Source organism: Candoia aspera, chromosome 2 (genome assembly GCF_035149785.1).
Source record: "Candoia aspera isolate rCanAsp1 chromosome 2, rCanAsp1.hap2, whole genome shotgun sequence".
In the NCBI taxonomy this organism is placed as follows: domain Eukaryota; kingdom Metazoa; phylum Chordata; class Lepidosauria; order Squamata; family Boidae; genus Candoia; species Candoia aspera.
In genome coordinates, this window is record NC_086154.1 from 256,633,877 (window position 1) to 256,661,831 (window position 27,955).

General features: G+C 42.8%; 1 protein-coding gene across 1 annotated transcript in view; it reads left to right on the forward strand.

The window, feature by feature from the left end:
- The window catches only part of SKOR2 (SKI family transcriptional corepressor 2), a 35,522-nt gene that overhangs the window by 2,736 nt on the left and 4,831 nt on the right, over window positions 1-27,955 (forward strand). The window contains exons 3-6 of the mRNA XM_063293184.1: window positions 4,423-4,483; window positions 5,970-6,041; window positions 20,388-20,453; window positions 20,875-20,973. Coding sequence (XP_063149254.1) covers window positions 4,423-4,483; window positions 5,970-6,041; window positions 20,388-20,453; window positions 20,875-20,973 — 298 coding nt within the window. The remainder of the gene's footprint in view (window positions 1-4,422; window positions 4,484-5,969; window positions 6,042-20,387; window positions 20,454-20,874; window positions 20,974-27,955) is intronic.

The window sequence follows — 27,955 nt, forward strand, 5'->3', positions numbered from 1 at the left end:
GAACTCAGCCAGGGAGATGCTTCTCATTTAAATCAAGATTGGTGTTCTTGGATTGTTGTTGTTTTCCCCAAATGATCATATTACTTTCTAGATCCCTTTGCTTGCAAAACGGTGCCTCCCTTTCCAAACAGTGTCATTTTCTTTCAAAGTCAGTGAAAAGCTCTCCCACTATGTCAGACCCACAAGCCTCAATTTGGGAGAGAAATTCAAGCAAAGGATATAATCCACAAAGCCGCTTATGCTGGTGACCCATTCAGGGTTCTTGCTTTAATTTCCCGGAACTTCAAAACTGAAGCAGGTAATAGCCATTTCAGTCTTAGCCTAAGTGCAATATGCATTTAGGCAGTAAAGCTGACTCTGAATGGAGCTTGACTCCTGGTGTCCCCACGGATAGATTGATGTTTTCTTGGGAGCAACATAAGAGGTTGGTTTTACTGTTGCTTTCTTCCAGAATTTAACTGCCTGGTCCATCCTGGGATTTCTTGATGATCTTCCATCCAATTCCTAATCAGGTTCAACCCTGCTTAGCTTTCCAAACATTGCTAAGTTCAGCAAAACTGTGCCATCCCCTTGAAAGCACTTACAAACTCTTTAAAAAGTGGGGGGAGGGGGTCTGCAGGGTGTGGTGAAAAGAGTCAAGATGCAGCCGCACCCTGCAAATAAGCATATTTAGAAGTGTGCAGTTTTAGTCTCCCTGGACAACAGAGTAAGATGGGAGGAATTATCGTAGCTTTTCTGCTGCTGTTCTAAAGTCAAGAAGTCTGAATCACGTTGCTGAAGAATCGCTCCAAACCAGCGTGATAGTCCCAGCCAGCACAGTCTAAAAATGGGCTGTATAGTTCTCCCGCAAATATATTGCTTTCTCTTAAGCTTGGTTGGCAATTGTTCCCATTGATTTTTTTTTTTGTTGTTTCCACTGATTTTTAGGGTACTGTTTCAGGCTTGGAGGGATAATAATCATAAGGATTATAATTTCACCGGGCAGAAGAAAAATCAAGCAGAACGGTAGGGCAGAACAGTTACAGGTTTCCTCTTCAGTTATGTGAGGGATGAATTCCCAGGATTCCCAACCACGTGAGTGTTGCAATCCCAATCCATCTGCGGAGCAGCCAGCTTGAGAAGCCTAAAATCTTCCTTTCTGTGAGAGAACCAACCTCTACAAGAGTGGGATTGCATTAGAAGGCAGAAGGATCCTGACAAGGGATCAGCAAAGGGCGCTGGGGTGCTAGAAAAGATTGGGGGGGGGGGGAGAGAGGTGTCAGAGGACTGGAATAATGCCCTATAAAGAAGACACAATTCTTATTTGAGTAGAGGGGCTGGTTAGAACCGACAGGAATCTTTACAGTGAGTGCACAGTGCTGAGAAATACATTTTTCCTCTCTCTCTCTTTCATAACGTTAAGATGTCAAGTCCTCCAGGGATTCTAAATGGAAGATTTAGGTCAGGAAAAAAGAGCCACCTTGGGAAATTGGTCTTTGGAACGCTCTGCCCCAGGATGTAGCTTCCTCTGTGAGGAGGAAGAGCTGTAATAGCAGGAGGGTTGTTAATGTTAATATTAAGGGAAAAGTCTGTTAGAGCCAGTAGTTAGTGACTTTCTTCCTACTTCTGAATGTCTTGGATTGGCCCAGTTCTTCCCAGTTAACCAGAGGAACTTCACCTTCCATTGGAGAAGCAAGGATGGGCCACCCAGTCTGTGACTTCTGTACTATGAAGGACGTTGCAGGGGCTTCTGGGGGGGGCACTCCTTGCCAGGTAATTAATGTCTGCCCCCCCAAGCCATCCCTGAAGAAGAGATTTGGGCTGCAAAGCTGGACCTTCAGTGCTGTTCCCCCTGAATTTAGAGGGGCTGCTGTTGAAAAACACCCCTCTTGGCTCTTCTGGTTCAATATAGTCAGGTGGGCAGGGTTTGAGGGAAGACCCACCCTGTTTCCCATCAGGGGTGATACCCTTTGTGTAGCAAAGGGTACTGCTGGTATCTTCCTTATGTTTTCGCCTACAGTTCCCATAAAGTTCCCATAAATGATGGCCAGTGCCCAGGGGAAGGATATCAAAGCCCTTGGCCAGACTTAGGGCATCAGGTAAATCTTCCTGTAGATAAAGCAGGGAAGGAAACTAGATTCCCTTCCAGGATTTGTGTCTTTCAGTTATGGATCTGAGTGCTCACTTAAAAAAGTATTTCTCAACCTTGGCCACTTTAAGATGTGTGGAGCTGGGGAATTCTGGGAGATGAAGTCCACACATCTTAAAGTGGCCAAGGTTGAGAAACACTGACTCAACGCTTACTTGCTTTCTGATGGCTGAACCCTATTTATTTTCCCAAACAAGCTTCCGTTGCAGGGCATAAGCCCCCTTTTTGAAGTGGGTACACTGGCGATTTGGAGAGAGTGTAGTGGACACATTCACAAAATGGCTGCTGCAAGCGACTTGCCTCTTCACAATATGCCTGCCGTTCTAAGCATGGCCAGTCGCAAGGCACCCAGAGTCATTCCTGCAGATAAATGGGATGTCAGAGGGGGATACTTTGCATTGCATTGTTTTTATTCAAATAAGTTTAGGGGGACAAGTGATGTAGGACAATGAAGCTGACAGGCACCAAGGGAGGATCTGGATGGGGCACCAGATTCCCTAACCAAGTTCTGCAAGTTAGTGCCTGGTGAATCGCACCAAATTACCACACCAGCAATACTGGACTGGATCTAAACCATCATTCTGAATAAAGCCTTAAGCACCATTGATTTCAGTGGGCCTCCTCTGGTTAAGTCTGGAGCCAACTCTCTGCCTCTAGATTGCCCAACGTGGCTTTATAATCCACAAAAAGTGACAGGATCTGCCTTGGCTGATCTCAAAAAGGCTAAGCAGTGTGAGGCATGGATTGGACTTGGATGGAAGAGCACCAGGACATCCCAGGGATGAAGACCAGATTGGGATGTTGAAAAAATACAGGTAGTCTCGTTTAGTGACCATTTACATTTATGTCAGTGATGGAAAAGTAACTTCATGACCAATCCTCGCCTTTATGACCTTTGGAGGTCTGTAAAGCAAAGGAAAGCTGAAATCAGATCGTAAGCACAGTCGCGGTTTCACTTTGCAACCGTTTCAATTAATGACTGAGTTGGCAGTCCCAATTGTGTCACTAAACGAGGATGACCTGTATCTTGGAAGAAAGAAAGGCAGGCTACTTCCATAAAGTTGCTAGAAAAATTACCCAGATGTGCCCTGATACCATGAGGATACAAGTGTGACATAGAAACTTTATTTTTTACTGCAATTTATCCCCCGAGGTCTGGTACCCAAATCCTGCAAGGGACCCTTTGGCAGTGCAGCCAGGTTGATTAACCAGGGTGCTCAAATCTGAGGGAATTTGCAGCTGTCCAGAAATGGAGAGCATCCCCCCCCAACTCTGGCTACAGCAGTAGCCGGACTTGAGCTACTGCTAAGGAGTCCCAGATTCCCCCTGTGGTGGTCAGTCTTCTGAAATGCAGTGACCTTCACCTCTTGGAACGACAGTTCTCAACAGCTCTGCCTACTGCAGGGCCAAGAGTTACGCAGGGTTCCCAGACCCGGGCTGCAGGCATCCGCACAACCTCTGGATGCCAGCAAAGGCAAACAACGGCCATCTCTTTGCTGCCATCTGGTGGTGATCTGGAGATTAGTGAACCAGAACTGATAGCCTTGAGGACAATAGGAGTCACAGTCCCCAAAGCATCATCTGGTGAACATGAGTCCTAATACACTGAGAAAAAAAAAGCACCATCTGAACAGGAGTCATCACTTTCAGTTACAAAAAAGGATCCCACTGACATTAGTGAGATTTACACTGAGGTCAAAACCCAATCAGAATCCAGCCCATTGTCACCCTGAATGCCTCTTAACATCCCAGGGATGAAGACCAGATTGGGAAGCTGAAAAAATGCAGAGTCCTCGTTTAGCGACCATTTGCATTTATGATGGTGATGAAAAAGTAACTCCATGACTAATCCTTGCCTGTACAACCTTCACAGATCTGTAAAGCAAAGGAAAGCTAAAATCAGATTGTAAGCACAGTTGCAGTTTCACTCAGCAACCGCTTCGCTTAACGACTGAGTTGCCAGTCCCAATTGTGGTCGCTAAACAAGGACTACCTGTCCTCACCTCCCCTAACCCTAACCCTCCCCTAGTTGAGTGCTAAGCAATGGGATGTGCGACACTTCTGTATTGGACCCCATCTGCCATGAAAGCAAGCACAATTCTTGACTGAGATTTAGCCTGGATGTGTTGTTATCCCCCCCTGCCCAAATGTTCTTTCACCTCTTCCCAACCTTCCTCCATTACTAACTGACCATCAACTGAACAGGGGATGGGGGGCTGTTTCCTTCCTGCCTGCCTGCCTGCCTGCCTGCCTTCTAATTTTTGCCTGTTGTTTGTTTCTTTCCATGCTGGCAGATTCTGAAAAGCAAGGAAGTTCATCCCGTCAGTGTCTCCTCCAAGGAAGATACTTTCTCAGGCAAGGCGATGAAATGGATCCCTATTGTGATTCCACCCTGGGATGGAGTCAGGAGGGGGCAGAATTGACTTGCATCCCCTAGGATGGCCCCCAAAGTGTTTTGGTCCTGCAGGGTTGCTCCTGAAAAACCTCAGGATCAAGATTCTGAACATCACACTACATGTGTTTGTGTTTGTGTATGTGTATATAGGGTAGTGCTTCTCAACCTTGGCCAGTTTAAGGTGGGTGAACTTCAACTCCCAGAATCCCCCAGCCAGCATGGCTGGCTGGGGAATTCTGGGAGTTGAAGTCCACCCACCTTAAACTGGCCAAGGTTGAGAAACACTGATACAGGGGATGGGGATGTATATCAAGGCACGTCGATCACACGTTAAGAAGGACTTATTTCTCTATTTGTGTCCATCTTTTTATATTTATTTCTGATGGATAGATCTGTTCTCTCTATCCCTTCTTTATTGGTAGATAGGTTCTCTCTTTATTTCTTTTATAGATAAATAGAGCTGTTCTGTCTTTATTCAATTTATATTTAACAAGAGAAAAAGAGAGAGCAGAAGAGAGTCGGCATCATACAGGTAGTTAACAGCCACAATTAGGATCCGAATTTCAGCTGCTAAGCGACAAGGTCATTAAGTGAATCTGACCCGATTTTATGACCTTTTTTGCAGTGGTTGTTAAGCAAATCACCACAGGCATTAAACAAATCATGTGGTTGTTAAGTGAGTCACGTGGTCCCCCATTGGTTTTGCTTTCCAGAAGCTGGTCAGGAAGGTTGAAGATGGCAATCACGTGACCACAGGACGCTGCAACGGTCATAAATGTGAATTGGTTGGCAAGCACCCAAATTGTGATCATGTGACTGTGGGGATGCTGTGACAGTTGTAAGTGTGAGGACTAGTTGCAAGTTGGTTTTTCCAGCACTGTCGTAAGTCCAAACCATCACTAAATGAATGGTTGTTAAGCGAAGACTAGTTGTAATGGTTGCATTCACAAGATGCCTAACCAGATCACTGAACTGACCCGTTTTCTAGGTTCATGAAATATGAGGAACCATTAACCAAATGACCTTCATTTGTGCTATGTTGTCTCAGCCATATACAGCATGCATACACAACTAACCAAGGTTCATTCTAACCACACTTAGCAGGGTGGTCCACAGGGCGTGGCCAAAAAAGTTAAGATGATGGCTGCAGCAGTGCAACTGCAGAGCTTTGACTGCACCATCTTGACCTCTGACCACGCCTTGCAGACAGACCACTATGCTTACCATTGCTGTGCAAATACAGCCCCCAGATTTGTAGCTGACCTGGGTAAGGTCAAGGGTGTCATGTGAACATGGTCAGTATGAGAGGAGTAAGACTTCAGCAAAGTAGTAGAACAATTTTGGACATCGGCTGGGATCTCTTCTCCAGCGTCCACACAGATGTGAGGGATATTACTCTGCTTGGGGGAATATTTATTTTTTGTTCCTTGTTTTCTTTGTGTTTAGATAAGAACAAGGAACACAGTTTTTTCATCACAGACTCTGAACATCCAGGAGACATTTGGAGAAATATAGCAGGTAGGTGTAGAAAGGAGCGTGGGGGGGAGGTATTTACTCCAAAGTAAGCCCACTGGCTTCCATGGTGTTGTTCCCCAGCTGGCATGCACAGGACTTCAGCCTGAAAATTCTTAATCAAATGACTGAATATTTTGTAGGGGTTCCCCCCCCCCCAAAATAAAAATAGAACAATCCTGAATAGATATAATAACTAAGGGGAAAATGCAAATAGGCAGGGGTGGTATGGTGTTAATAGCAATAAGATTATTAATTGCTGGGCATATTTCAGCAGGAAATTTCGGAAATATATCAGGTTACACAATGGAGCAGGCTGGAAGAAAAAAAAACATAAAATGACAATAATTGAAATGTTCTCTTTGAAACCTTCCATTAAAAAGGATCACAGCTTATTGCTTTTAATATCTGTCAGAGAGACATTAAAGGTGTTTTATGAGATCTAAGGCAACATTTATATTATCTCCGTGATAATGATCTCTACACAAAATGTATAATACATTGACAAAAATTACATTATACAAATTAAATGGAACCACCTTTTACTGATTGCTAAATGTCTCCAAGGGGTTTGGGGAGGGGAGGGAAAAAAAACGTGATTAGAAGTTTTGATACTAAGTTGGGTATTGCCAGGGAGGGTTGTAAGAAAAAGCGGGTTTTGTTTCATGGGAGACAGAAAAGGGGGGAGGGAATCTAATTTTCCATTTATGTAATGCAAACTGTCTTGGCTTTGACTATTCACGGTTAATTGACTGTCAAACGAGGTTGCTATCCTGAGGCTACGTCTGCAAATTTGCCTGTCAAATGAGACAGAGAAAGCAAGCCAGAGAGAGAGATGGAATAGAATGGAAAGCAGTTGCAAAAAATCGGATCCCAAAGAAATCTTATATATATATAAAAGCAGGGTGAAACCATTGGGAAACTCAGAATTAAGAAAAACAAACCACACGCTCATCCAGCCTGTAGAAACCTGGGTTTTGCTGCCAAAGGAATGCTTTATTGGAAAGATTTCACCTGATTTTTAAAAAAAAGTCTGAAAGAAGAGGTTGGGGAGAGGGGAAACAATAGCCTTTTAAATAAAGTGAATGGATGGTCAGAAGAGAAATTGATATTAGAATGGAGCAAGGGATAATCTGCCCGGTATCAGCAGGAAAATATTATGGAGTGGATTATTAACATGGCAGGAGGAGCTGCTTAATTTCTCTTAAAGTGGCACATTATGATAAACTAAAGCATGGGTAGAAATGAAAAACACTTCTGGATATTTACTGTCCATCTGTTTTACATAATCATGATACTTCTTCTCTCTCTTTTTCCCCCCCTTTTTTTAGTTGTCATCCCATTTCATGCTGTTTGTGCTGCCATAGCTTGAGACGGTCACTCGCCTTTTAGAGCCTGGATGCATGTCTGCCTTTTATCTTACTGCTGTTGTCCAACTCCACAAGGCAATAATGTTAGCTTGTAAACAGTCTGGTAGCACCTGAAAGACGAATGCATTTAATATGGCGCAAAGTCTTCTAGGCTGAAGTCCACTTGGTGAGCTGTTAGTGGCAAACCCGAAGTGAATCTGCCATGTCCAAAGGGAATACTGGAGACATAGAATGGCTTACTTATCCCTCCTCTGCAAAACATAATATACCTGATTTGGGCTTTCCCAAATCATCTTGCTGGCCAAAGGACCACAGGACCCCTTGACCTGCCCAGAAGGTTCATCTCAGATGTAGAATTATTTCACACCGATGTTGTTAACTTTCTAAATGACCAGGCACACCTTGATCCTTAGGTATCCCCAGTAGTTTGCTGTTGTGCTGAAGGCATCGGGCTAGAAACTGGGAGGCCGTGAGTCCTAGTTCTACCTTAGGCATGAAGCCAGCTGGGTGATCTTGGGCCAGCCACTCTTTCTCAGCCCTAGGAAGGGGGCAATGGCAACCCTCTTCCAAAACACTTCGCCGAGATAACTGCAGTGACTAGTCCAGGTAGTTGCAAGGAGTCAACAATGTCTCAAAGGCACACACAAAAATTAAAACACTCACTTTAGGCTTCTGGCATGTGCCATCTGTCTCCTCTCTTATTGCTTCGTATTTAAGACAGTGAATGTCAGGAAAAGAGAGAGAGATGCTAGAAAGAAAACAAGAAACATCAAAAACAAAGAAGGAATAGCTTGATCCATTTCTAGCCCTGGACTCATCCATTATTTGTTCCAACTCCATCCATCGTTAGTATATTCCGAAGGGAATTTGCCTACCAACTGGGAATAAAAGGGGTTTATGACTGGTCTAAAGTCCTTCGTTTAACTGACTTTTTGCTACCCCATATGCCTGGAAATGCTTTCCAACATTTTTACATGATTTGACCTCTGCTTTCCCCAAGCCAGCTTTTACATTAAAACATGCTGTCTCTTATCTGACCGTTCCCTAGGCAGCATCTCTTTGCCTCGTCTCCCAAGGTCTTTCCCACAGACCATTACAGTTATTATACTCTATAGCAATATTTATTTATTATTTCATTAAATTTGTGGTGGCTGTCCATCCCAGCAGACTCTGGGCAACTCCAGAGTTCTAGCAGTTCATGTGGTGTTTCTTGATCTGGTCTACCTCAACCCTTAGCCTGTATACAGGTAGTCCTTGGTTAACGATGGTAACTGGGACCAGAATTTCTGTTAAGTGATGTGGTCGTAAAGTGTGATGTCACATGACTGCATCGCTTAGTGACGGCAATCCCGGTACTCCCTGTTGCCATTGTTAAGCAAGGATCGCTGGTCATTAAGTGAGTCCCAGGTGGGTCACAAGCAGGCTGGCAGGGGGAGGATGTGCGGGTGGCCCGTGAAGTGTGGTGTGAGTGTGGTGGGGCTGGGAGTGGCTGCTGCCGGGGATGGGAGAGAGTGAGCAACTTGTGACCTTCCCTGCCAGCTTCCCCATTGACTTTGCTTTTGGGAAGCTGGCAGGGAAGATTGCAAATGGCGATCGTAAGACTGCAATGGCTGCAATGACAAGCACCGGTGGTAAGTCTCCTCGTTCAGCACCGTCTTAACTTTGAATGGTTGCTGAATGAGTGGTTTTTAAATGAGAACCACCTGTACCTTACAGTGACTATGGGAAAAATGCATGTAACATTCACACAATATACTTAACCTGGTTTCCCAATTAACCCATTTTCTGAGTTCTCACATTGAGTCAAACATGCTGGGTTTGCACAGAATGTTAACCAAACCTAGTACACTGTGTGAATGTATCTGCTAGATGTTTACATGACCTGGTTAAGCTTATCTTACGAATGCAACAAATAAGTATTCTGTGAAATACTACTGCTTCCTTCCCATCCTTTGTCGCCTCTTTATGTCAAATTTAAGATTGTAAGTTGTTCAAGGATTTGCTTGTAGTGCTTTGTAAGTATCTTGCATATTAATATCACCGTTTTAAGGCTACCATATTTGGATTGCTAAAACTGGGAATACCAGTAGATGGTAGCAATGGGATACCGAAGAAGCCCTTTGCTGCCATCCTGTGGTCATGTGGGATTTTGCAGCCCTTATCTGGTAGCCCTGGCTATATACTAGGCATTGTACTGCTTGAAATAGCCTGATGTTTTACTATCCTCTGGTTTCTGAGGCTTTTCTCAGTCTCAGCTGTGATTTGCCAGATGGCCTGGGGGAAGGTTTGCTGTTCAGGAAGTATGAACCTAAAGCCCCATTAGATACTCAGTGGTAGAACCCCTTTGCACACAGAAGGTCCCAGTTCAATTTATGGCATCTCCAGTTAGAAAAGAATCAAGGAACAGGACTGAAGGACTTCTACATGAGGCTGTGGACTTCTACTGCTGGTCACCCCAACTCAGTACCACCTGTACATACTGTACGGGCTCTTCCACTCCAGGGCTATCAGATCTGGGCTGCAAGTATCTGATGACCACTAGATGGCAGCCCACAGATACAGAAGACCTTTAATTATTTGCTGCCATCTAGTGGTTGTATGTCTTTTTGCAGCTCAATTCTTAAATCCTGATTGGATTCCTAGTTTTTAGCCATGTTGGCTTGGAAATCTAGCAGCCCCAACATCTCTGGAGACCTTAAGGTTGAAGAAACCTGGAGTATGCAATATTAGGGATTGTGTAGCCATCTGATATGGCAGAATGCAGCCTCTTAGATGCTGGTATTTGTATATAATCTGAGCTCACATGACAATATTTTATCTATTTATTTATCAAATTTGTCACTGCCCATCTCCTCCCACCAGAGGGACTCCATGTTCATTAAAGGCAGTGGAAAACAGATAGTATGCAGTTTGTGACTTAGGAAGTTGCACTGAATTCTTCAGCCCTTTACAGAGTTTGAGCAAACACTGTAGCTATGGTCATCCTTCCATGTATCTTACATCACATTGAGTGAATTTATTCCTTTATGAAATGTCTTACCTGTTTTCCCATCCCCGGAAGCAGCCACTGGGTTTCTTGGGATTGTGACTCCCAGAATTCCCAGCTATCATCACCAAAGGATAACTGGAATTCTGAGAATCAGTTCCCAGGGGCTGATGGGACCTAATTGAGGAAGTCTGCTGTGTAGTAGCCATAACAATATAGTTTTGCTATTAGAGTACAGTACATGTCAACCAACTGCAAATTTTTGGAGGATTTTACTTGGACCAGCCCTTAGAAGCTAAAACTATTGTTTGTTGTGATAGACTATTCCTCGTTGCTTCAAAAATCCTCGTTGCTATTTTGTTCCACAGTTGTCCCTTGACCTCTGGTTCTCCTAAACCTTCGTGAAGCTTTTCCATCTGAAAGAAGGAACATGTTAACTGAGGCTCTGGAAGACAGGAAGGGAGTTCCCCGTCTTTCATATTCATTGAAATATGAGCTGTCAACCCATTAAGAACTTCCAGTTGATTAAGCATCTTCCTTTTAATTACTCCATCAATTATATTTAAGTATATATTACCAAACTTCAAAAGGAATACCATTTCGTACAGTGCAGTAAAGGAAATGCAGGATAATTTTAGAATTTAATAAACAAAACAAGCATCTGTTATAAAAAAAAAATGGAGCAATATAATTTTAATCATTTCCTTTTCTTTCCCTATAATAGCAATGCATTAGAGCTAGCTTCTCTTTATGAGCCAAAATATGTTTGGAGCTGACAGCAACAGTAACTAACACTGGCCTCCACCAATTATTCAGACTCTAATGGATTACTCTACCAATTTAATTAATAAAAAAACCTCTAGCCTTAATGCTAGTACATGATACTGTACTGAGGAGTCTGTCTATTGTAGCCAATAGGAAACCCTCACTGGTTGGATAATAGGTGTGTGTTTATTAAAAAAAAACATGGTTATGATTAGCCATGCATAACAGAGAAGGCTTTGTAAGTCTTGTATATAAGAATATAGTTTACATAAATGGCAAAATATATGCATATTATCAAATATTAGAATATAAGAACATGAGATACCCCCTACTGGATGGGGCCCCTGCCCCATCTAGTCTGACAGTCCATTCTCCCAGTGGCCAACCAACTGCCCAAGGAAGCCCACAGGTCTCCCAGAGACGGCCTTCAGAGGAAGTCCAACTGCCATCAAGGCTAATAGCCATTGACCCACATGACTTCCATGAATTGCTCCAACCCATTTTTGAAGCCAGCCAAACTGGTAGCCAGCACCACCTCTCGCTGTAGTGAATTCCAAAATTTAATTACATATTGGGTAAAAAAAAAAGATCCATTTGTCTGTCCTGATTCTTCCAGAAGTCCATTCCATTGAAGTAAGAGTAGAACCTTGCATTGTGTTGCTTTTATTCACTGTGGATTGTGACGTACCAATGTGAATATCAGCAGCTCGGGTCAGTCTCAAAAATATATTGTTGAACGCTACTATACTATACCTACCTAAAGTAAAACTGAATGGAGCTGGACTCCTGGTGACTTCATGGCCAGATCTGTGTACTGTAGTCTCCTTTGCAAGAAGGTGGAAGCAGTTTGCCATTGTCTTCTTTAGAAGCCTTCTTCTCTTTCCATATCTGGTCTACAACCTTTGGTTTTCCTGTGGTCTCTCTTCCATAGACTAACCAGGTTGGATTCTGATTAGCTTTTTGAGATCATACGAGGTATGTTAGGTGTATGCATACTCAAAATAGAACCTACCAAATCTGCAGGGCTTGCTTCCAGCTAAATAGTTATAGGACTGCAATGAATTCAGAAGTAGAACAGTTTTTTGAAGTCAGAGTCAGCTGATGTGAACTTACGCACAAGTGAAGTATACCACAATAGAGTGGTCAGCGTCCTTGGAATTTTGGAAGAACATTATGGGTACTCTGATAAAATGTCTGTCACGATAGGCATGGCCAGCTACAACAGACCAGGAGATAAACTGATGAGCATGCTCCTTCCTGCACATCTGCGCCCCTCCACATCCCCAGGCTGTTTCAACCATCTCAGTTTACTTCTGGTTTTTTCTTTGTCTTTTTTTCAAAGGATAGGGCTGCAATTGTCCACCATCTCTATTTTCTAAGAATAGAGCAGCCCTGTGGGCTGACATAGCATTATTTTAAATAAAGATTTCATGGTGTAGGTGCTATGGCACACGCACACAGAGCCCATTTACTTTATGGTCCAGTTAAGCCAGAAAAAGTGCCTTATCAAAACTAAGCACGTTGTAGAATCATAGAATTGTAGAGATGGAAGGAACTACAAGGGTCACCTACTGCAACCACTGTAAAGGGCAGGAAAACCAGTTCAACCATCCAGGAGAGGTAGCCGTCAAGAGTCTTCTTAAAACTTCCAGAGATCAAGAACCCGCAGTCACCATAGGTAGACCATTCCACTGTTGTACAGGAAACCTAAGTAGCTGAAGCTGATACCCATTCTTTCTGGTCCTAGTTTTGTTGGCCACCTTTCTTGTAGGTTCCCTCGATGTACCTGAACACAGCTATCAGGTCTCCTATAAATCTTCTTTACTCCAGACTGAACATCCCACGATCCTTCACCCTGGCCTCGTAGGGCTGGTCCGCCAATCCCTGAATCATATGTTGAGTAGAATCAAGCCAAATGTGAGAGGTCCTTAAAGAAGGAGCGGGCAAAAGTTCTAATTGACAACAGTTACTGATTTTTCTATTCTAATGCTCAAGTGTAATTTTCTAACACCAAAAACTCTTACCATGAGCAGCGGTGTCTGCAGGGTTTGGTCAAAAAAGTCAGGATGACAGCCACAACAGAGCAGCAGAGTTTCAATTGCATAGTCATAGCCTCCATCTTGACTTTTTTGACTACACCCTATGGACTGCCTCCAGCCACAGAAAGAAGATAATACGGTGCTGTGCTTTTAGCAGGAGTTGCTTTGCAGAAATAGTGAGGTCAACACCATTCATGGTCCAGAACATAGGGTGCATTCAGTACTCAGCAGGAAGAACTTAAAGTGATGTTGAGCAATGAAGCAGAAGATGTTTGAAAAAAGTAGCTCCTGTACTTAGGTGTTAGGTCATACGGATGAAGTATGATGCAAAAATAACAAAAAGTGTGTTGTGGTGTCATAATACATGTGTCATTACTTGGCTTCTTGGATGTTGTGGCTTTAGGCATACAGTATGTAGGGCTACCAGAAATGGACTGTCAAAAGCCATACAACCACTGGAGGGCAGCCACAATGCACAGAAAACTATTAACTCTCTGGGGCCATCTAGTGGTCATTCCAGTTTCTACAACACAAATCTGGTGTAGGGATGTTGACATTGTTTTCTTTCAGAGTCCTGGAATTTTTAAGTTGAGAGCCACTTAAAATATCACAGCCCTTGGCAAGGGTCAGGCAACAATTCTAGTCCCAGAACACAGTCGCTTCCTGAATTAAGCCATTTTTTTCAATCCACACAAACAAATCAATCAGCTTCATTTCGTGCAGCAAATTAAGCCACCAAAAAGCCGACAAAAAACCATGGTTGACATAAGCCAAGTTTAGCATATTGTACAAACCTATCTGCTAGGTCTTTACCTGACATGGTACAGGGTGTTTGCAATATCTGCACAATAGTGGCCAGTCGCTTTTACAGTGGCTCAAAATCCAACTTCTGTTCTGAAAAACCTACAGGGGGAAGCGTAGAGTGAAGAAAATTGGGGCACCAATATTGGGTCCTACTGAACTTGATTAACAACTTGCCCATCCCACTCAATTACATCAGAGGGCAGCAGCTGGCTGGGCTGGGCTGGGCTGGGCTGAACTTTAGAGTAAAGCTAAGGAGGGTTGGACCACCTTAGTCTTTGGATGGGAGACCAGCAGGACCTCTCAGAGCTATAAAGTTGATTGGAAAATTGAAGAAGCTCCCAGAAGACAGTTTTCAACCGCATTCCTCTTGTTACCCAGAAGACTAGATGGCCAGGTCCATCTAGTCTTCTTGAAGTCACTAGGAGTCTTGAAGTCACTAGGAATCAAGCTCACCTCAAACGAGACTTAATCTTTTGCCTTGCTCAGTAGCAGAATGAAGCTGATCCTGAACGCACTTGAAAGACTAAGCAGAGTCAGACTTGCCTAGTACATGGATGGGAGACCACCAGGAAATCCAACGGCTGTAGGCTAAGAAGTTTTTTTAAAAAAACTAGGAAAGCTATTTTCATATTGTTGCCAAGAAAAGTGCACGGATAGTCCATTAAGTCACCAGCAGTTTGAGTTCACCTTGAGGGAGACTTTCCCCTTAACCAGGGCATCTCATTTGATTGTTCATAACCTGCAGAATCTTTTGTGGACCTTGCATGGTTGGACAAACTGGAGTTGCAATAGATGTCGACACTTTGCATGAGCAATCTGTGTTTTACAAGACTCATGTTTGGAATGCAAATGGTATCCTAGACTTCAGGGAGGACTTCTGCCATCCTAAGGGTTGCACAACCATTGAGGGATCCAATTCTGATAACTACTTTCAAGAGCAGAAAAGGGATAACCATGATCTTCTGGCAGTTATTGGACTTCTACAACCACAGGCCATAGGGTTGGGGATTGGAGACCAAGAACATCTGGGATACTTTATCGTGATTTAGATCCCTGTTCGTTTCTCCGCTTAGGCAAGTCTGGCTGTTAAAACGGATCATGGAGAACCGTTACTCATTTTCCCACTACAAGTTCCCTGATCAGCTAAATTTGGTGGGTTTCATTATTATTGATTCCTATCTATTTATTTTATACTGATGTATTTACAAAACAGTCACTCTAGACAGTAACCTTGGGCTCATCTCACAACAACCTGCAAAGCATTTTCACAACCACGTTCCTGTATCTTCTTGGCCTCTGCTTCTCTAGTGTATCTCCTTAGCCTGGTAGCCAGTGCTGTGATCCTTTGTTTAGCCATCTCTAGGGCTTCAGATGGAGTCAGGCCCTTGCATTTTTTCAGTAGCCGGGTCTTATCCTTAATCTCCACACCCTTCTGCAGTTCCAGCGGCTGACTAACTTCTCTCCAAGTTGCCTTGATCTTAGCCTCCAGCCTCATTTTCCAGGGGGGGTATGTACTGCTGTTCTTCTTGATCATATAACCAAGTATCTCCAGGATTACAGCGGCTGTAGCGTATACTAGTTCATTGGCTTGAGTTATACTGGTAGTAGGGATTGTCACGAGGGCTCTGTTGGCATCTTCTAGCATACTATCTGATGGTACTTCTCCAGTGAGCCTTGGTAATCGGTGTCGAGAGTTGACTGTAGCTAGTTTATCCATGATCTTTTGCCTCATATCAGCTGCTGTGCTCTATAATGGAGGGGGTGGCATTGACGTTCCAGCTTCAGGTGTTGGCTGCACCTCCACCACCACCTTCCGGGTCTTCTTGAGTCTGGGATATAATGTGTAGTCGGTCTATTTCGAGTTGTGAGAGCAGCTTCCTCTTAACTATGTTGAAGCGTTGGGTAACTAGATGTTTCTCAGTTAGACGAGAATTTCCATAACGGAAATACTTGCAGAGTTTTAGCTAGGTCTGTTAAACAAACACAATCATTTTAATATACCCAATATCAAGACTGACTGTATGGGCCACACTGTTGAATCAGCTTTTCATACAGTCATGTGATCTCTGCGGAGAATGGACTGAAATCTGCATTGATTGGTGAGAACTAGAATATCCTAAAACCTTTGGTGAAAAATATCCTGCCAATCCACAGATTGACCATACCTGGGCTAAAAATCTAAAGGACCAGTAGGTGGCAGCAAAGAGATGCTATGAACTAACTCCTTGTTGCCATCTAGAGGTCATCTACAATTCTGTAGTCCATATATGATAATGTGGACTGAAAATCCACTCCTGAAAATCGTGTTGTATAATGCCATGGCATCATGAAATATTTTTCTAGAATTATTTTGTTGATTTATATCTTACCGTACTTCAAGGAGGTTAGAGAGCTGTTTGGGAAGCCTTCTGTTCATTTTCACAACAATTCTATTGGATTGGCCAGGCTGAACATTAGTGACTAGCTGAAAATTATGGATCCTGCCTCTGTGGCATCCCTGTCTGCCCTTGGAAATTTGGCCTGGAGAAGGGGAGTAGACCTCTCTAGAACGAGAGGGAGGATGGAGGGGGAAAGCAAACCAGCTAAATCTTTCTCTCCTTCCTTCATGGGAGAACCTGCTGGATGGGGGTCCATTCTGATGTTCACAAAAGAGAATGCCTGGATCCAATTGTATGAGCTGAAGTATCCGCTCAATGGTAAATGCTTCTGCTCCTCACTGTTTTCCATCTTGGACATTGTTCACTTAGGAATTGTTGAACTGGATTTCTACTAGTGTTATGCAGAAAAAAAATACTTTGTATATTTGTTTCTACCACTTCATCTGGATGAAAGAAAAATTTTCTTTCAAAAGAGTGAGTTTTGGGCGAAATTTGATGGAGTGAAGGGTTTTTGCATCTATTTCATTGTGGAATGGACAGGGGATGTACATGTGAATGTCATGTGTTCCACTGTCTCACCCAATCTGTATTGCAGTCAGAAACCAGGAGACTGTGAGTTCTAGTCCCGCCTTAGGCCTGAAAACCCGGTGGGTGACTTTGGGCCAGTCCCTCTCTCTCAGCCCAAGAGCCAATTGGGCGTGGTAGGAGAGTTCTAGTCCTGCCTTAGGCCTGAAAACCCGCTGGGTGACTTTGAGCCAGTCCCTCTCTCTCGGCCCAAGAGCCAATCGGGCGTGGTATGAGAGTTCTAGTCCCGCCTCAGGCCTGAAAGCTGGCTGGGTGACCTTGGGCCAGTCCCTCTCTCTCAGCCCAACCCACCTTACAGGGTTGTTGTTGTGGGGAAAATAGGAGGAGGAAGGAGTATTGGGTATGTTCGCCACCTTGAGTTGACACACACTCAGTATAGTGTAGTGTAGTGTAGTGTAGGGTGTATAAAAGCCTGTTCATTTGTCCCTCCAGCAACACCCCGTCATGGAGCTGAATTTAATGCAGCATTAAAATATAAGCAATGGCAGACATTCCTTGAGATCTTAAAGCTGCCAGCTGCCCCAACAACTACATGATTATCATACAAAATAATAATTACGTAATAAATAATCAGAAACAATAGAGAGGAAGTTGGATTTCTTCCTGGCCAAGGGAAACATGTTTCAATATTCCACTCATTCATCATTTACCTGGATATCCTCTTGGTAAAGTTGTCTGGATGAACACACCAGCTGTCTGCACAATGCGCCTAGCTGGGACAGCAAAAGCCTTGGAGAAGCATGTCTGTGGCGTGTGCTAAGCTTGGCTGGCACTCAGAGGCGTTCACAGGGAAGGGAGGGGGCTATGACAAAAGCAGCCCTGTGCCGTGGCACCAGAAGCTCCACCCTTTTGTACACACGTTGTGACATTTCATGCACATGCCACAGAGGTGGAACTTGAGATGCAATGGTGTGATGCTGCTGTTGTCATTTTAACAAGCATCAGGTCACATGAGCACATGGGTTAACCTCCACTAGGCTGCTCAGCACATATCTTAGCTGTGCAATGCTAGCCTATTTTATTCATTGGTTATTTATTTCTCAGGCTTGGTGGGCACTCACAACTGATAATTGGTTGGGGAAAAAAAACACAGGTAGTCCTTGTTTAACAACCATTTCATTTAGTGATGGTTCGAACTTACAACGGTGCTGAAAAAAACTACTTACAGTCAGTCCTCACCCTAATGACTGTCACAGAATCCCCATGGTCATGTGATCACAATTTGGGTGCTTGGCAACCAGTTCGCATTTATGACTGTCAAGCGTCCCATGGTCACATAATTGCCATTTTCAACCTTCTTGGCTGGTTTTTGGCAAGCAAAGTCAATGGAGAACTGCATGATTCACTTAACAACCATGTGGTTCACTTAACGCCCATGGTGATTCGCTTAAAGGCCACCACAAAAAAGTCATAAAATTGGGTCAGATTCACTTAATGACCACTTTGCTTAGCAATCAAAATTCTGGTCCCAATTGTGATCGTTAAGCCAGAACTACCTGTACAGCCATATACTAGGAGAGAAAATAAACCAAATAATTTTACACTTAGATAGTCATGCCAAAATAGCTAAACCATGGCATATTGCAGTGGGGATATCCACTCAGATCGTCAAAGTTTGCTGGCAAAGCCCGGATCCATCCAAAGGATGATGTGAAGGGATATGACTGACAGCACCCATTTGGCTCTTCTCCCTCCAGTCTCTCCTGAAAAACAAGGTGACAGTGTTTTCCCCAGCAATTTGGCTTCAGGGGACTAAGGTCAAGATGGTGGCCCCAGCTACATGATTGAAACCCTCCCCATGCAAGGCATGTAGAAAAGGGGTGGGGCTTCAATTGTGCAGCCGCGGTGACCCTCTTGTTTTTTTCCCCTTTTTATCTTATTGTTAACAATCTTGACACATTGTTCCAATACAATGGTATTTGTACAGGATTAATTAAAGTTATGAACATTCTATTGTTTAGATAACTTGGAATGTTGGAAATAGAGAAAAAAGAAATATATCATCTCGATATTAATTACAATTTAGGAGATTGATATCACAAGCATAAGATTGTTTGACTTTTTCATACAAAACTGAGTATAATATTAGAAGAAGCTGCTGTAGATTACCTCAAAATGATTGTTATACAATGTAAGTTTCATAGTACTGCTTAGTATTAAAGTCTCTATTGCTGTGTTTCTCAACCCTGGCAGGTTGAAGATGTGTGGACTTCAACTCCCAGCATTCCCCAGCCAGCATTAGCTGGCTGGGGAATTCTGGGAGTTGAAATCCACACATCTTCAACCTGCCAGGGTTGAGAACACTGGCCTATTGTATCATTGGTTTAGACAGACAGACAGACAGACACACACACACACACACACATATATTACTTGTTAATAAAAAGGGAAAAAATAGATAAGCAGATCATACTCAACAAAAATTAAAATACAAAAAAATAGAAAGGAAAAGGAAAAAAGAAAAGGAACTTTTGGGTTCCTAACATTCCCCTTTTTGTACATCTACTAATTTGCCATATTGTAGACATTTAAGCCCCCTTAAAAGCTGGACTGTAAAAGCTGGACTATTTGCCATGCTGTTTGAAGTATTGTACGTACGGGAACCATTCTTGCTTAAATTTAGTTAAACTTCTGTGGTGTATACATTGTTATTTTAGTCGCTTCCGACTCTTCGTGACTTCATGGACCAGCCCACGCCAGAGCTTCCTGTCGGTCATCAACACCCCCAGCTCCCCCAGGGACGAGTCCGTCACCTCTAGAATATCATCCATCCATCTTGCCCTTGGTCGGCCCCTCTTCCTTTTGCCCTCCACTCTCCCGAGCATCAGCACCTTCTCCAGGGTGTCCTGTCTTCTCATTATTGTATACATAGTTAGTTTTTCCAGTGCTGCATATTCCCCAAGTTTAAGTTCCCAGTCAGATATTGACAGAACTGTATCTTTCTTCCAACATTGAGCAAAATTTATTCTAGCTGCTATCAGCATGTATCTCATTAAATTATTGTGTTTCTTGTTTATTTCTTCTGAGATTACATCTCATAATACTCTGGTTTCTCTCTGGGTTGTATAAACCTTTCACTGCTTCCATCTTGGCCTTTTTGAAGCTCCACTGTAGACGAGCTGGATTCTGCAAACACTGCATGCCGTCTGGTTGACAGTGTGGCCCTCTGAACTCACACGGGGTTGGCTTAAGTAGGAACAGCATTTTTCAGCATTCTTTGCTACTTGAAAAGGATGCAATATGAAACATGGGGAGGGGGTCAGAAAATTCAAGGAGGTGGTCACAATCGTGATCAAAACTTTGCCCATATGGTTGTGGCCCCTGTCTTAATAAAGGCAGGATAAAAATTAAAGAAAGAAACACCTTACTTGATCAGGCATGGCCTTGGTGCAAATTAGTAACTTTATATTCTTCTCTACATTAAGGTGACCCCATCCAGGAAACCAACGCACCCCATTCTCTGAAAAAGGACGTGGAGAACATGGGGAAAGGTAAAAAGAGTGGGTGGGGGGGTTATAAAGATAAATAGATGCAAATCTGGTAGTACAGTAGACTTTTGTTTTAGCAGAATATCGAGACAATTAAGGGTAATATATATATTTTTTATTCCCAACCATATTTTAAGCTTGACAAGCAACATATGAATAATATATGGACCTTTTGTGTGGCTATAATTGAGATTAATGCATATGTATCAATCAATACACGACACTGGGCTATAATACTTTAAAATAATATATTGCATTGATTTGTATTCATGGATTTCTGCACAAAATCTATCCAAAGCCTGCTCAAGGCATGCTGCAGCCACCCTTAAGCTGCCAAAAATATTTCCCTTTGTAATTCTGAATCTTAGAATCACAGTATTTGCTTTGGCTTCTCTTCTCTTTCTCTTTTCCCTCCTTGGTCTAGAAGAGCTTCAGAAGGTCTTGTTTGAACAGATCGATTGGCGCAGGAGGCTTGAACAGGAATTCCAAGTGCTGAAAGGAACCACTTCATTCCCAGTCTTCAGTAAGGTTTTGTCTTCTTACTTTTATTTTGTTGAACTGGAGATGATGCTGAACTACAACACCCAGAAGCCCCAGCCAACGAGGCCAGTGACAGGGGATGATGAGGGGTATGGTTTAATAATATCTGGAAGCTAAAACGTTCACTGACCTGTTCTATATTGTATGTTCTTTTTAAAAAAGTCTGATTTAAATAGGTGCCCCATGGTGTTTGTAATAGAAAAATGCTCCTTGGAGTCAGGAGCGTTTGCAGGAGGGTTAAAGAAGTTAAGAGGGTGGTTATGACTGTGTAATCAAAGCCCCACTTTGGTATGTTCATCAACATCGTATGCACATATGAAAGAGGCAGGACTTTGCACAGTCCCAATTGCCATTTTGACTTTTTTGACCACCAACATCCTATCTCACCCCTACTGCAGGCATAAATATTTGGAAAAAAAATGGAATTGGAAATATCTACACCAGAAATGGATAATGCAGTGTCCCAAATGCCGAATTCCATTTTCCATTTTTCATAGATGGAAGCCCCATCACCAATGATGAGAGATAATGGCAATTGCAATCAAAGTGGAAGACTCTATGGCAGTGTTTCTCAAGCTTGGCAACTTGAAGGTGCGTGGACTTCAACTCCCAGAATTCCCCAGCCAGCAGGAGTTGACGTCCACACACCTTCAAGTTGCCAAGGTTGAGAAACACTGCTCTATGGTTTTTCTCTGTTTTAATATAAGGTAAACTTATTTTAGATGTACACTACTCACTTCAGAATGGTGAGACACCAACATTTGCCATTGAAAATGGATTTCAAGGAATATATGCAGACATGGAATCAGAAGTAGCCCATCTGTGCCGTAAGATAAAATAAGGTGGAATGCACTCAGCAGTGAAGATGTGTGGACTTCAACTCCCAGAATTCCCCAGCCAGCCTGGCTTAGATAATACACTTCAGATCAGGTAAACACAGCAGTTCCCTTTGCTGTGTTTCCCTGATAGCCTTGTTGCTTGCTTCCTTGCTTTATTTATTTATTTAACAAACCACCCATTTATCAGAGTCAACTGTTGTTCCTTTTGTTATTGTTGTTGTTTTGTGGCTTAGCCTATTCAACAAACCCAGCCCATTTGATTTACCCCAATGCACTGTGCGAATCCCCCCAAACAGGCTGATTTGGTAATCAGGTTACCTCTGTTGAGTGAATACAGCCTTGGCAGGTTTAGAGGGAAGTGCTCCAATTCCTCAAACCAGGTTTCTTCAGGGAGATCCTCTCCTGGGATTTAGCTGCTATCTATGATTATAAGAAGTTACACTGAAAAAGGCATTTCTGCCTAGGATTTCATCCATAATCAGGTGATTAGTTTGGTGCCATTGAGATGGATTCATCTCCTGGGATTGGCTTGGAAAAAGGTTTGCCAGCTTGACCTCACCCAATTAATATCTCATAGCTTTTCCAGAGGACATCCTGTAACTGCCTTGATATCATCCATCCATTGTAGTTGTTGACTTCCTGTTCTCCTACATCCCTCAGTCTTGCCAAGTACAATAGTTTTTTTCTGGTCTATCATTGCATGCCCAGAGTAAGTGAATTTCTACTTGATGGTGATCACCACAAGAAGGCAGTCACTCCATCTTTGGTCCAAGAGTGACGGATGGCTTCTGCTTGCTCTCCATGGTACTGTTACTAACTTTCTCCAGATCCATAATTTGAAGGGTGGTCTTCTTCCTTTCATTCTATCTTAATGTCCAGCATTCCCAGCTAAACATGTTGTTGTTTATTCAGTCAGTCACCTCCGACTCTTCATGACTTCATGGACCAGCCCATGCCAGAGCTTCCTGTTGGTCGTCACCACCCCCAGCTCCCCCAAGGAAGAGTCCATCATCTGTAGAATGTCATCTATCCATCTTGCCCTTGGTCGGCCTCTCTTCCTTTTGCCTTCCACTCTCCCTAGCATCAACATCTTCTCCAGGCTGTCCTGTCTTCTCATTATGTGGCCAAAGTATTTCAGTTTTGCCTTTAATATCATTCCCTCAAGTGAGCAGTCTGGCTTTATTTCCTGGAGGATGGACTGGTTGGATCTTCTTGCAGTCCAAGGCACTCTCAGAATTTTCCTCCAACACCACAGTTCAAAAGCATCTATCTTCCTTCGCTCAGCCTTCCTTATGGTCCAGCTCTCGCAGCCATATGTTACTACAGGGAACACCATTGCTTTAACTATGCGGACCTTTGTTGTCAGTGTGATGTCTCTGCTCTTAACTATTTTATTGAGATTTGTCATTGCTCTCCTCCCAAGAATAAAATGTCCTCTGATTTCCTGACTGCAGTCAGCATCTGCAGTAATCTTTGCACCTAGGAATACAAAGTCTTTCACTGCTTCTACATTTTCTCCCTCTATTTGCCAGTTATCAATCAATCTGGTTGCCATAATCTTGGTTTTTTTTCAGGTTTAGCTGCAAGCCGGCTTTTGCACTTCCTTCTTTCACCTTCATCATAAGGCTCCTCAGCTAAACATACAAGAGATAATAACTGGTGTACTTGTGAATTAGAGGTTGCACAACAAATCAAAATAATTCCACTTTCATTCCAGTCATGGCCAGTATGGGTGGGCTTTAGATGAGCTGTTTGGGCTCAGCTTTAACAGAAATATGAGGATAAGGTGCTCTTTGTAGTGGGGATAGGCTTCTTGCAACTAAGTAATAGAAAGTATCTTCCAGAGATCACCTGGAAGAATGCACCTAACATTTAGTAGAGCACCCCCACTTAGCAAAAGCACCAGTTTCCTGCTCTGAATGGAAAACCAGGCTAAATTATCATGCAAGGCGTTGAAAAGGTGGGCTGACACCCCTCCCCATATGCAATTGCATTTTGGAAATTGAACCCTGCCTATTTGTGTAATGTCTTCCTCTCTTTCCCCTGCTTGCTGTAATTCTTAATTTGGCAGGATCTAGCAGGTCCTGCAAAGGCTTGCTTTGGTGAAGCCCTTCAAATTCACTAATACCTTTAAACAGGGAGACTTTACATGCATTGTACATGTGACACATGTAAAAAAGTGGTGGGGCTTTTATTATTTATTTGACTTTACAGGTAGTCCTCATTTAGTGACCATTCAGTTACGATGGCGATGAAAAAGTAACTGTGCAACCAGTCCTCGTCTTTATGACCGTCACAGGTCTATACAGCAAAGGAAGCTGAAGTAAGATTGTAAGCGCAGTTGTGGTTTCACTTAGTCACTGAGTGTTTCACTAAGTCACTAAGCTTTGCTTGACAAGGGTCCTAATTGTGGTTGCTAAACGAGGACTACCTGTATTAGCCGCCCAACACCCGTGGACTCTGATTGTGCAGTGGTGGCCACCGTATTGTCTATTTAACCTTCCCTGCCATCAAAAACATTGGAATATAAAGGAAAGAAGCATTCTTGTGTTAAAGGTTCAACTATATCCGTGATTACGTCAACTGGTGAATCAAGAGCAAAGCTCCACGTATTGCTCTGCCGAAGCTGGAAGAGAAAGAAACATTCTATAAAACAGTAACTTGGTTGTCCTCCTTGAGGACTGACATTTAACAGCTGCGTGACTTACATTACTCTTTACCTGTTTGTTCTTGCTGGGCAACTCATGAACTGTTTCCAGTGGCAAAGGGAAAACATCCACTCTTGTGTCAGCCCTCACCGTTACTAGGAGTCCCCTTGGGATCTTTGGTTGTGTGAATATGAACATCACTCCTCCTAACTTGCACTGTGAGGAAAGGTAGACTCGAAAGGTAGACTAAAGGCCCCAATAAACAAATTGTCTGTCCTTGTTGTTCCTTAATAGTATTCATTGAGTTGAATTGCCATATTCTGGTATAATGATTTTTTTTATAACACCTCCATGGCAGATCTTCCCAAATGCAGGACAGTTCCAAAGCCCATATATTGTCGCAGTGGAGCCACAGGTTTTTCTTGTTTCAGTGACATCCACCTGTAGTTTGTCATTTCTTGGATTTAAGAACCCTTCAGGACCCCTTTCTCAATCTTTTTCGATGATTGATACAGTGTATGGCAGGAAGTGTTAGCAAGATGCTGGTGTTGTTAATCTGCAGTTGAGGTCTTTCATCTGGAAACCATATTTCGCTTGCTTCCAGAGCAGTGTTTCTCAACCTCGGCAACTTTAAGATGTGTGGACTTCAACTCGCAGAATTCCCCAGCCAGCATGCTGGGTGGGGAATTCTGGGAGTTGAAATCCACTCATCTTAAAGTTGCCGAGGTTGAGAAACCCTGTTCTAGAGTAAGAACTGGCATCCGTATAAATTATTTCTTTCTTCACTGTTCCCCTTTATCATATCAGACACAGATCTAAATTAACCATTTTGAGTGCTGCAGCCCCATTTCCAGTAGCATTGGCACAAATATGTGTATTGTTTCAAACAGAGGAATGCTCAAACACAATATCCCTGTAAGGAATGCAGGTTGTCCTGAGTATCAAAGCATTTTCTTTGATACCCTTTGAGCCTCCAGCATCGGAAGAGCCAAGAGGATCATAAACTGCAAAGGGTTTCTCTTCCATGTAATACACTGAGGTAGCTCTTTTTTGTTGATTAGAAGTACCTTCTCCCAGCTTTAGTTCCCCATTACATTGTCACAAAAGCCGCAGTGCTCAGTCTCCGCCAAGGTAAGAGAAAACCAAACCAGGGTCTCCCACCCGGTAACGCATCCCGAAGCATTGGTGTTATCTAGAGAGGAAAAATTTATTATCCGAAACCCAAGGACAGGAGGAAAGAAAAGCAAAGGACAATGGATCATCTGAAAAGAAGCCAAGGAGCTAATTTACAGGCTCCCGTTTGCTGAGTCAAGAGCCTTAAAGAGACAGTGCGGCCCACAGGTCATCCCAAAGAGGCATTTTCTAAAAGGCAAGTTTCGCATGGTTCTTGTAAGGATTAGGACAGGCTAACGCATGCTAACCACTTCGAATATACCAAATCTTTATAGAAATGGTTGTGTTCATACGTGTCTGTCTCCTTCCAGGAGAAGGAACGTTATGCAGAGTGCAGAAAGGGAGTAGGAGGAAGCCAAAGAAAGATAAGACATGAAAATGGAAATAAAACTTGTTTAGGCCAAGGCCAAGACCATTCATTGTATCTCCCCGTAGCCTTCTATACTCACAAGCCACCCCGGCTCCCCCACATTCATCTACCACTTCATGCATTGCCTTTTGCTCTTTAATCTTCTCACCTCTTCCTTCCTGAGGATCACATCAACCCCATCTGAGCATGATTCTTCTCAGCTCTTCACTCTTCCTTCATGTAACTGTTGCAATTCAATCCTCATTCTCTCTGTATGACCAAAACACCGCAGCCGATTTATTTCATCCTGGGAATTCATTTTTATATTCAGTCCACATTCATTCAGAACCCATTCATCCTTGGCCCTGCCTCTTCTTGTATTATCACGCACACTTCTTAAGTAACCCACTCCCACTGCATTCAGCGGATGTTTATGCTTCTCCTGAATCCCCAACTGTCACTTCCAGAAAAGAAAATGAGCAGAAGCCCTCTCTTTTTTGTCTTCTTTTGGCACACATTCATTCCTCACAACCAACAATCTACTCCCCATTGACTTTTTACCAGCAGTTACATATCTTAAATGTTTTCCATATTCTCATCTGTAGTAAAGGGGAGATACATATTCATCTATTCACTTTAGATTTTCTCCATGTATGTATACCTTTAATCACCCATCCATGTTCTTTGTCAAACACAACTTGACAAATGTGTTGGTCTTTCATATGTTAATTATCAGATCCTTGCTTCTTGTTGCAGGGTACACTCTCTCCAATATTCTCTGCAAATCATTCAGGTTCTCAGTTAAGAACAGTGCATAGTCTTTATACAAAAGTACATGTACTTTCACATCTCCAGGGAACCTTTAACTCTCTAATATCACAAGCATTTCTTAAACCTATATTTATAAATACATTAAAACAACCAAAGGGGCATCACATGTCCTTGTCTTATTCCCAAATCAGTGTTGTATCATTTGCTAAGCATTCCACTGATTTTCATGCATGCTCTACTTCCATATTTATGTATTTATTATGTTAAGGCTGCCCAGCTCCAAGAAGACTACTGTAATTACATTCAGCAACTAACCTTCAACTCTATATGCCCACAATCACTCCAGAATTGAAATCTATTCATTACACTGAATGTTAAATCAACAAATGTACAATAGACTTTCTTTCATGTTCACATATCCTTCAGCGAGCTGCTGAAGAGCAAAAATCTGGTCTGCACACTCTCTGCCTGGCAAAGACACACTGAATTTTCCAATTTTGCTCCTTGCATCCTTTCAATCAAAATGATGCCAAACAATTTCCAAACATATTAATCCCCCTGTAGTTTTTGCCTTCGCTCTTACTACCTTTCTCCTTTCTATAGGGGAATAATAATGGCATTCTTCCAATTGCTGGGCACAGATGCAAGCTTGATACACATGTTAAACAACTCTCACAGCCGTTCCATAAGTAAACGACATCTATATTTTAATATCTCTCCATCTGCACCTGCAGCCCTACCATTTTTCAGCATTCTCACTGCATCTTTTAAACCTCCCTTTCATTCATTGTTTTCTTGGACACTAACTTTTATGGCACTCGTTCCCATCCCACTCTTCAGCAAATCTCTAAAATGCTTCTTCCAGCATTCCCTTATTTCAGCTTCATCCCAAATCATTTAATCACTTTTGTTTTAATTCTACCCACTGCACTAGAGGCTCTTCGTTCAGCCTTGTTCATCCACCTCCAAGACAACTTTTTTATTTCCTTTAAATGGAAATGGCTCATATTATTTAAAGTGATATAATATCACTTTTGCTTTGGCTACCTCTACCAAGGTCATGTGGTTATCAGATGGACTGATTATGTGCCATCAAGTTATTTTCAACCCCTGGCGACCACATAGATAGATTTTCTCTATCCCTAACCTGTTCTTTCAAGTCTCTCAACAGTCCACTGTCATCAC